At 30.7% G+C, this 11,534-nt stretch overlaps 2 protein-coding genes across 2 annotated transcripts; one reads left to right on the forward strand and one right to left on the reverse strand.

The window, feature by feature from the left end:
* Nucleotides 1-1,042: 1,042 nt before the first annotated feature.
* On the forward strand, nt 1,043-2,985 carry INS49_003523 (uncharacterized protein; the record flags this gene model as incomplete). Its single annotated transcript, XM_043164317.1, has 8 exons — nt 1,043-1,100; nt 1,209-1,298; nt 1,358-1,372; nt 1,422-1,657; nt 1,731-1,764; nt 1,825-1,972; nt 2,059-2,817; nt 2,871-2,985. The coding sequence occupies 8 exons, from the start codon at nt 1,043-1,045 to the stop codon at nt 2,983-2,985; spliced, it is 1,455 nt and encodes a 484-aa protein (XP_043019082.1).
* Nucleotides 2,986-3,121: 136 nt separating this feature from the next.
* Nucleotides 3,122-4,128, reverse strand: INS49_003524 (uncharacterized protein; the record flags this gene model as incomplete). Its single annotated transcript, XM_043164318.1, has 2 exons — nt 3,122-3,261; nt 3,360-4,128. 2 exons carry the CDS (start codon nt 4,126-4,128, stop codon nt 3,122-3,124), a joined length of 909 nt encoding a protein of 302 aa, XP_043019083.1.
* Nucleotides 4,129-11,534: the final 7,406 nt, after the last annotated feature.

Raw genomic sequence — 11,534 nt, forward strand, 5'->3', positions numbered from 1 at the left:
AGCCTGATAAACAAAAAGAGGGAGAGAGTTGCTTCCAATTACATTTGGGCCTTGAAAGCAAAGGGACTGGGGCTGTAGCCGGTATACGCTGTCCCGCTGCGCCGTCACAGTAATGGAGCTGGCATGTTATTTTAATAGATTCTTCGTAGAAGACTAGGCTCGGGAGCCTCATCAGATTAATACGTGAACTCTGAGCAATACCGGTTATATCATACTGAGTGACCAGTATGGAATCGGTCAAGATGACCCTGTGAGCTCTCAAGGTCGATCGGACTCATGATTTCAGGGGTAGAGTAGCATAACTATTAGCAAAGAACATTCCATATGCACTGAAGTAATTCTTCATATCTGTGTATAACAAGCTCTGTGAAAAATCTTCCATATAGCTAACTCCTCTTGCGATCTCATCCCTTCAAGTTTTGCATTATATAGGTAATGATCCTCCAAAATCTTGTCCCCTAACTGTTCCCACCTCCGAACAGTCATCATACCACAGCCAGCAAGCAATAATTGAATGTCAAATCCCACTGCCGAATAATCATTCCAGGCAGCATCCTTCATCCAAGTCCCGTTCTGCCCAGGCCGAATGCGCAACCTTCCGGCCACACGCCCCACCCGTATCTCCCATTACAACCCTGGCACGGTCCTGCACGTCGCTCACCATTCCCGCCAAGCCTCACGAGTGTCCGTCTCGTAGGAGGGAGCCGTACTGGCGGGTTCGTGCATGTTCCCCACCTGCCGCGGTACCCCATCTCGGAAGCGGGACCCTTCCCACAGTTCCAGGCCCAATTCGAGGCTGGCCGTGTTATGGCACAAGTCCGACATGCTCTCACGCAATCGACGGGTGAGAACATTTTGACATGCAGGGGACCCTTGGGGGTCGGGTAACACTTTTGACATGCCTGGAGAAATGCCATGATGGATTGAAAGTAGTCGGACTGCTCCGTTTCCGCACCTTTCGAGTTCATTTTGGGACTCTGGTCTGCCATAGAAACACCCGGTTTCTTCGAGGTCAAGCCATATTGACATTGAGCGTCTCAACATGGCAACAGATACGGTTCCCAGGCAGAAATGGTGGAAGATGCAATGGTATTCCGATGGTCAGTATTTGTCGCGTTCTTCTCCATTTCTCGTCTTGTATCATGTCTCGAAGGCACATCGACTTGCTGTGTTATTTGCTTCAAGGATTATACTGATACTCGAGCTAGATGACACGCCCGAGGAGCGCAAATTCATCATCAAGCTGGATCTGATAGTGGTCCCGTATGCCGTCCTTGCATACTGGGTAAAATACATAGGTTTGACGCCGTACTTCCCATGCTGACTGCGTCGAAAGCTAACCAACTCTAATTTACAGACCAGGCAAACTTGAGTACGCTTCCCCCATGGACCCAGTGCGAGCCCGCCTCTGACTCTTGCAGACAATGCCTACGTTGGAGGAATGAAGGAGGAGCTTGGTTTCAAAGGAAATGAGCTCGTGGAACTCCAGACGATGTACACTGTTGGCGCTGTTGTAGGCATGGTACCCTTCATGTTTATCTTCACTTATGTCCCTATGTACTGGACTATTCCAGCCATGGACGTGCTTTGGGGACTATTCACCCTGCTGCAATATCGCGCACACTCGTTCGGAGAGATGGCTGCCTACCGCTTCTTAGTAGGCTTCTTCGAGGTACATTCTGCCCCAGATAGATTTCGGCCACCGGAATCTCGCTAACTGACCCTATCAGGCCGCTTTCTTCCCGGCAATGCATTATGTATTCGGTTAGCAATATCACCGAATGATTGACTAAGTCGGCAGGATAATTCTGACCGACCTCCCAGGCTCTTGGTATCGAGGACACGAGATAGCCCGAAGAGGCGGCATCTTCTACACGGGCTTGAACCTCGGAACTCTGACGGCCGGTCTCATCGCAGCCGGAGCCTCGCACCGCCTGGAAGGAGTTCAGGGGATGTCTGGCTGGAGATGGATGTACGTAATTTCCTCTGAAGACTTGCCTCTTGTATTCATTGTTCGTGCTCCCGATTGCATTATACTAAACTCGTCTCACATGGCAGGTACATCATCTGCGCCATCATCACTATTCCTATTGGGATCCTCGGCTATTTCTTGTTGCCAGGCACCGTCGAACAGCCAAACCGCTGGATACTCAACGACCATGACATCAAGATCGCCAAAGCCCGACTCGAGCGCGGTGGCCACGTCACCCGGGGGAAGTTCAAGCTCGGCCACCTGAAGCAGATCTTCCTCAGCCCGCAGTTCTGGACCGTTGTCCTCGTGGACGTGCTGTTCTGGAACGCCGGGATTCACAAGAGTACCGGCAGCTTTCTCCTCTGGATCAAGAGCCTGGGGCGATACAGCCCAGCCCAGGTCAACGAGATGGGGACCATCGCACCGGCGTTGGGAATCCTGTACAATCTCGTGGCCTGCTTCCTATCGGACTTGGTCCTGGGCCCGGCTTGGGCGATCACCTTCTCCTCGCTCTGGAACGTCACCGGTCTCATCATGCTCGTTGTATGGGACATTCCCGAAGGCGCAAAGTGGTTCGCGTTCGCAACCATGTACTGGTCGAATGCGCTCTCGAGTGTCTTGCATGGCTGGGTCAACACCATCCTTCGCGACTCCCCTGAGCAGCGGTCCTTCACACTGGTCCTGATCACCATCATCGCCCAGTCGTCGACGGCTTGGACACCCCTGCTCACCTTCCCTACGGTCGAGTCCCCAAACTACCCCAAGGGTTTCTCTTTCTGCCTTGGCTGCGCTGTGTCTCTGATTGTGGCGACCCACATCCTAGACGTTTACATTAAGCGCAAAGAGTAAGACATCCTCGTCCAATAATTGTGAATCAATGGCTGACACGAGCGAATAGGAAAGCAAAACTCGTCCAACTCGGAAGCGACAGCGATCGTGGGGACAGCGTCAGAGCTGCTCCAGGGGTGGCATCCGGCAAGGGGGCGGGTGCGGATGTTGCAATAGTCCACTAAAGCTGGGCAGTTTGATGTCACTCTTCCGGCCAAGGTCGTGGTGAACGAAACAGAAACCAACGCAGTTTTGACTTGCTTTCAACCTCTTCATAGCTCCAAGAAACACAGAGGTAGCAGCCAAATATGTATCTTGGAATTATGCATTTGGAATCGGCCTTTCCTGTCGCTGACGACTGATTTGCTTTTCCCAGCGCTGCTTGGTTTTCAGCACGTCTACAGTCTCCACAAAGCCGACAAGGATGATCCTCTGTCCACTGGTGATTTTGGCGCCGGCATCTAACGAAGGGCAAGTTTCAGCATTCAATCATGTCGATCGTAAGAATTCTCAACCAGGAAAATTTCCCAGTTCCACGTCGGCTTTGAGCAATACTTACGCTCCAGTCCAGCGTCATGCATGAGCAGCCCGCCCTGCTCCACGAGAAAGGTCTCCCCACTTCCCTTGAAGAACGTGCCGCCGCCCTCGAAGGCGTCATGATGATTGAGCAGGAGCGAGAAACTCAAAAGACACCCATCACTGTGAAGTGAAAGCGATGCTTGCTTCGAGGGAATAGGGTATACTGGCACATCTACCTGCTTTCTAGAGCTCGATTCATCTGACCCAGCGTAGCAGACAACGAACAAATCCTTCAGGCCAAGATCCTGGGGTCTGAACCCAGCCGCGCTGGCCATCCGGGTCAAAATCCTTTCCGAAACCCATTCCTGGATCACATCGCCCGCGGTCTTCTTTCCAAGGACAGAAGAGTCGTCGAATTGCCGTGTCAACTCTGACACAGGCACGTCCGTCGTCGCGAACTTCTCGTGCCGGTCGGTCTGTAGACCACCCCGACGCTGGACGTAGTCAGCAACCGAGTTGAGTACCAATTCGCAATCTTGGGCGCTGAATATGTTTCCTAGTATGGTAGGCTGAAGGCGCTGTGCTGATGTAAGGATGTAGGCCACCCGGTTGTGAGCACAGGTCCGTTCCGAGGACGGTGGAAGCTCAGCAAGCTTTGCACGCCGGGCTTGGTCCGCGCTGTCCAGTAGTTGCTGTCTGAAATCGGCCGAGGCAGAGTCTGCGTCATCTTCAAAGAGGTCGAACTCTTCCTCCGAATCCGAGTGATCGGGTGAGGAGGGCGCGCCAGGTGTTGATCCAACCCCAGGCATTTCTTGAGGAAGCATGTGTTTTGTTTTCAATCAAAGGGGGATAGGAGTGGGTGTGGAGGCCGTATGACGGAGTCCGCAGAAATTGACGGATTGGAACGGCGCCGTACGCCCAGCAGCATCGGCGCCCCGATAGCCGCCGCTAAAGCCGGAGCCGTTTACTGATACGTTGACATGCCTACAACAGATGACCCCGGTGAGCAAGCTTCAAGTCCCTACCGGGGGGACTACTAATTTTGAAAAGTTATTACACATAGGACTTTGGCATGATGCAGCCTGATACCAACCTCGTGCTCCTCGTTAAAGGTTTTAAAGCTATTGATATCTAGTATGCTCTAGACCGGACTCCACGAAAGCAGGGGGATTTCTCATCTAGCACCTGGGCAGTTTGATGTCACTCTTCCGGTCAAGGTTGTGATAAACCATATAAAAATCAACGCACTTTTGATTTACTTCCAACCTCTTCATTCATCCAAAGACAGCAGCTAAAAATATATCCCTAGCTAAAACGCTAAAATTTTTAAAATTATAAACATTAAAATTACATTTCATTATATATTTTTTTTAATAATATAAAACTTTATAATTTAATATAATTTAATAATAATAAATTTATTTTAAACTTATTCTTATATTTAAAGTTAATTATAATAATTTATATCTTAAATTAAAGAATTTAAGCATTTAAGCTTGAATTTTGGGAGCCATGAAAAGTTATATGAAGAAGCACCTACATCCACTTGATGCAAATCTTTAGATAATGCTTATTTTTAAAGGCTTGAGATCTCTCAAAGAATGGCAGAGCTCTCCCCTGTTATGGGTTGTGCCCATGAGGTCTTGGTCTGATTATGTAACCCAACATTATGTGTATATAGCCGAAAGCTAAGGCATTGCCTTTGGCTTCCATTCTTTCTCCTTTGTCTTTCATACTCTTAATATACTTAATTATCTATGGCTTAAGCCCCATTATATTACAAAAGACCCTTTTTTTTACTTTAGCTAGTTAAGAAAAATATCGCTTTATTTCTTTCATTTCTTATTTTAAAATGACTAATTTCTTAAATCAACCTTATGCCTAATTACTTAACATTCCTTTACTTTAAGGCGCCCAAGACTTTAATACTTAATAAATTAAAATATATATAAAAATCTTAATAAATACCGCTATAATTAAATCGGAATATATTTAATTATATTATTAAAAACGAGCTACTTAAACAATAGGGGATAGGTTTTGCTAAACCCTTTTAAGAATAACTTAAGGAGGAGCTTTAATGTAATAAAGAGGGAAGATAGGAATAAAAAGGAATTAAAGAAAGGGAAAAAATAAATATTTTAGAAATTCTTAAAAATAAGAAAAGCTTAATTAAAGCATTAAATATATAAGAAAAGAGAAAAGTTAATTTCTTAAAAGAATGTTTAAAATAAGCATAAAAGCTAGCTTTTTATAGTTAGCCGGAATTTAGCGCGGTATTATTTCTTATGTAATTCCCTATACTTATTAATATACCCCTTTTTAAGTACTTTATAATAAGTATTATAAAAATTGCTAAAATAAAACTTTATTATCTTTAATTAAGCCTTTAAGTTTTAAAATTTATCTTGCTATAATTTTAATTATTATTATTATTTTTAATTCCTTATTTACTTATCTTATTATAGCTTTTGCTTTTTTATAAAAGCTTTAAATATTCTTAAGATTTGCTTAATAGCATATTTATTAATTATATTCTTTTAATTATTAAAATTTACTTTAATAATTAGCATTAATATAGCTATTAAAAATTTAAATATTTTTATAAAATAAAAAGTAAATTTATTCTTTCTTTTAATTATTATATTAAGCATAGCATGCTAGCTTTATTAACTTTTGCTTTTGCTTTTTATAATGCTTTTGCTTTTACTTTTAATATTTATGCCCTATATTTAATTGCTTAATTAGCTTACTTATAAGCCTTTTAAATTATTTTTAAGTAAACTTTATTATTATTTTAATTATTTTAAGTTAATTAGCGTACTTTAAATTCTATTTATATTTATTATTAAAATAAGTAAGTAGGAAAGATTCTTATATATATTAAGATAAGCGTTTCTTATTAGCTTTAAAATATTTTATAATGCAATGCTTAGGCTAAAGGCTTATTTAATTAAAATTATACTTAGCTAATTTTAAGCTATTTAAAAGTTTATGCCTTATTATATATTAAATATTTAAAATTAAGTTATTAAATTAATTTTCATTAAAAGTATTATTTCCTTTATACTCTTTTTATAATTAATAGTAATTTTAATATATTGCAATTTAAATAGCTGCTATTAAATAATATCCCTTTATAATAAGAGCTTACTTCTTACTTTAATTACTTTTATATCATTAATCCTAATAAGGGAAATTAATATAAGTATTTAAATAGCTTTATTAATTCCATTAAGCTTTAATTAAATAGCAAATATTTAAGTAATAATGTTAATAGCAGCTTTAAGCATTTTAAAGTATATAATTTTAATTAAAAAAGCCTTAGCTTAATTTCATACCTCTTAATTATTTTTTCCTTAATTTTTCCTAAAGTAGTTTTTAATAAACTTAGCAGCATGCCATTTATAAAACACTTTATTAATTTATTTTAATCCTAATGTAAACTTCTTATTAAAATCTTATATTTTATCTTTTAAGGCAATTATTAAATATTTATAAATAAGCGCTTTAATATTTTTATTTATCTTACTCTTTTCATTTCTTAATATAAAACTATTTTATAATAAGCAGTAATTTTCCATCTTATTAAAAATTGCCATTATTTAATAATTAAATATATAAATAAGCATAATAATAAATTTATAATTTTTTATTAATTTATATTATTAATATTTCTTAAGTAAAGTATGGTTATAATATAAAGATTTTTTAAGTAAGAATATAATATTTTAAAAATTAAAAAGTTATTAAGTTATAAGGGTTATAATATATTAAGTTTTTAGCTCTTTATATTTATAAAGCATCCCTTTTATATTAAAGAAATTAAAAGCAAGAAAGGCTTAATATTATTTTATTAAATTTATTAACTTAATTAATTTTCTTAGCTTAAAATAAAAATTAATGCCTAAGAAATATTCTTATATTATTTTTATAAGCTTATTATTAAATGCTATTTATTCTATATTAAAGAATAATAGCTAATTAAAGATTTAAATTTATTAAATATTATTTAAGCAAACCTTATTTATAATAATTCTTATTTTAAAAAAATCTTTAAAAAAGTTAATACTTACTTTTTAAGTAAAGTTTTATTAATTTTAAACATTTATAATATTTAAAAATTATAATACTTTGCTAAGTAAGTTTTTAAAGTTATTAAAGTAAGGAAGTTTTATAATTATTAATATTAAATTATTCTTTTTTAAATTAATAGGCTTAATTATTAAAATTAAGGCATTAAAGTTTTAAGGTATTTTATAATATAAAGATAATTAAGACTATTTCTTTACTTTGCCTTTTTAATTAAAAGATATTTTAGCTTTTAATTATAAAGAAAGGAAGTAAAGAAAATAAGTAATAAAATAAAGAATAAGTAATAAAAGTTAAGTAATAAAGAGAAAAGATATAATAATAAAAAAAGCTTTATACTTTTAAGGATTATTATATAAATAATTAAAATAAAAAGGATTAAAAATAAAAAAGAAATATAATTAATATTTAGCTATAGCTTAAAGTAGCTTTTATAAATAATTATTATCTATTCCTAAATAAGAATTAAGTAAAGGAAAAGATTAATATATTAAAAGTATATTATTATTAAAATAGCTAAGTAGCAACCAACCTTTAACCTTTAATTAATAATAATATAAAGGTAGAAAGAAAAAGAAAAAAAAGAAAAAAGAAAAGAGCTTAGTTATAAATAAATAAGTATGGCAATATATATAAGCTAAAGTAATAAAAGCTAATAACTTACTGCCCTTAAGTTAAATAATTATATTAATTAAAAGAAAGAAGTAATAAAAAAGCTTATAAGTTATTATTAAAAGCTATTAGTTTATTATTTTGCTAATAATTAAAATAAAAGGATATATAGTTTTTTATTTTTTTTAAATAGCAGCTAATTATAAAATACTTCCTTTTTAATTTATAAGTTTATTAAGCATAAATTAAAATAAGTTACTTAGCTAAAATTCCTTTATAGCAAAAAGATAAATAACTTCTTTATAAGCAAAGAATTAAAGGTAAGTAACTCCTTTTAAGTAATAAATTAACCTTAATTAAAAGCAAAATAATAAATTATTCCTTTTAATAATAAAATAGCTTATTATTAATATTACTTGCCTTCTCTTATTATAACAACTTTATATATATAAATTTCCTTTCCTTTCTTAAATTCCTTCTTTTTCTTTCCTTTTTTTAATATTCTTTTAATTTTAATTAGCCTTTAAGTTAAGCTAAAATTAAAGCAAAATATTATAATCCTCTTATCCTTAAATATTTTTCCATAATAGCATTTTCATTATTAAACCTTCCTTAATTAAGGTTAAAAAGTTTAATATAAGAGGATTTCTCTTTTTTTTTTTAAGCTATTTATTATAACCTATAAGCTAAGTAAATTTTAATTAAGAGCATTTATACCTTCTTTAAGCTAAAAGGCATTCTTAATAAAAATTAATTTATTAAGATTATTCTTTATAATATTTTTATAAAAGGTATTTATATATATAAGATTATTAATATTAAATAAAATTAATACTTTACTTAGCAACTTATTAATCTTATCTTTAAAAAGGTAATTAAGGAATTATTTAATAAATTTCTTAATAAATTATAAAAAAAATAGTTTTTAAATAATATTAAGAATTTAATTAAAAGTTATATAAATATTATTATTATTAAGGAAAGTTATAAAGCTTTTTATAAAAAGTATATAATAATAATATATAATTACTTTAATTATTATTATTAAGTAGCTTTATTTATAGCCTTTTATAGCTATTAAAACGCTTTTTCTTATAAGTATTGCCTAAAGTATATAAATTATAACTTTTCCTTAATTATAAATAAAAATATCTTTATTATAATTTCCTTTTTTAATTACCGCTCTTTATATAGTTTTTATAATAATGCTTATATTAATTATATTTATTATATTAAGAGCTTTAATTATATCTTTAATAAATATAATAATATAAAGAAAGTATAAAAGATAATAATAATTAAATAAGTAAAGTTTAAGGGTATGTTTAGCTTTATAATTATTATTAACAAAATAGCATAACTTAAAGAAATAATTAGCTTTAATATTATTTAAAATAAGGAGGCTAATATTATTTAAGGCTAATAATTATAACCTTATAATATAAAATTCTTATTATATTAATTATAAAAATAAGCTTTTAATAAGGTATAAATAGTAATTAAGGTAAAAGGAAAAAGGGAAAAGTAAATTAAATTATTAAAAGAAAAAGAAAGTTTTTTAATTTTAATAAGAAAATAATAAATAAGTATATAATAAATTTTATAATATATTTTTTAAAAATATAATATTTTATATTTAAACCCAAGGCTAAATTTAATTAAGTAAATAAATATATATAAAAAGAAATTTTATATTATAATAAATATATATATATGCATATATAAGAAAAGATAACCCCCCCCCCTTAAATAAATACTTAAGCTAAGATTTAAAAGTATTGCTAAGCTGGTTATATTAAAAACATTAAAGGTTATTTAATTAAAGTAAAGAAATATTAATAAATTATAAAGGCTTATTTCCTAAGTTCTTTTATTTTATATATAAGTATATTATAAGTTTAGCATTTTAAATATTAAAGTTTAAAGAGTTTAATAAATTTAAGCTTATAAATAATTAATATGCTTAAGTAATAAATAAAGATATATTTAATTAGTCTTAATAATAATTAAAGTTAAGGTTATTTAAGATAAGGTTAAATAAATTAAAATTCATTAAAATATTTAAAAAGGGGTTATTATTATTTATAATACTTATAGGGTTAATTTCCTAAAGTAAATAAGGTTTAAGTTCTTATATTTCAAAATGGTTAATAAATCTTTTTAATTATTTTAATGGAAATATGCTTAAAAGGTAAATATTATTAAGTATTTAAAGTTTATAAACATTATTATAATAAATTTTATAAATAATAAAAGAATTAAACTATTAATAGGTTAATTTCCTAAATAAGGAATAATTAATCTTTTTTTACTTATTAATAAGCAAAACTAAGTTATTCTTTTTTAAGGAAATAGGTTAAGGGAAACTATAATATATATCTTATTATGCAACTTTCTTCTTATAATTAAAGATTAATTTAATTATTATCTTTATATTTTATAAGAGATTAAAAAGTAATTAAAGTTAGGAATTAAAAGTATTTTAAGCAAATATATTTAAAGTTTAAATTTAAATACGCTATATGAAAATAATGATTTTAATTAAAATAATTAATTTAAAGCTATAAAGAAAATAAAAGGAATTTTTTTTATAAAATTTTTTAAGTAAAGTTTAATTAATAAAAAAAATATAAGATAAGATTTATATTTAGCCTTTAATTCCTTTATTAAGCATTTTCTTAATAATAGTTATAATAATAAAGTGCTTATATTTAATAATATTATTAATATAAGGGTTATATGCTAAGATTATAATCTTTTTAACTTTAATTATTAAGAAATATTGAATAAATTAATTTATATTTTTTCATTCCTTATTTACTATTACCTTTATTAAAAGCCCCTATTTAAAAAGGAATTTTTAAATAAAGAACTTCTTAATATTTTTTAAGTTAGCTACTTTAAAAAGTATAGCTTTAACTTATTTTATTAAGTTATATTATTCTTTAATTAGCTTATTATATTTTTAATTAAAAGGTAAATATTAAATATTAATATAAATTTTAATAAATAATTAATTTAGCATGATTAAAATAATTTCATTATTATAAATTTAGGTATTTTACTTATTATAATAAGGATAATTAGCAATAACTTTTCTAATATTAGCATATATTCCTTTTTAATAATATATAGCTTAAATCTAAAAATAAATAACATTTCTTTTATAATGCCTAAAAAGAGCATAATAGTTTTTAATAATTTCTTATCTTTAATTAGGGTTATTAATAATTTATTATTATAATAAATCCTTTTTAAGTTATCTTTAAAGAGTTTTTTTATAAATAAAGAAATAATAAGCCTTTTTATAAAAGAATAATTATTATTATAATATTAAGTTTTTAAGATAAATTTTATAATAAAGGTATTAAGCAATCTTAAGTAATTCTTTTAATTAAAAATAATTATTAAGTAATAATAATTTTTAATTAAATAATTAGGATTAAGATAATTAATTAAGAAAAGCATTATATTAATTTTTAATATTTTTTTTAAATTTATAGTTTACTTT

Source organism: Diaporthe citri, assembly GCF_014595645.1.
Source record: "Diaporthe citri strain NFHF-8-4 chromosome Unknown scaffold_10, whole genome shotgun sequence".
In the NCBI taxonomy this organism is placed as follows: domain Eukaryota; kingdom Fungi; phylum Ascomycota; class Sordariomycetes; order Diaporthales; family Diaporthaceae; genus Diaporthe; species Diaporthe citri.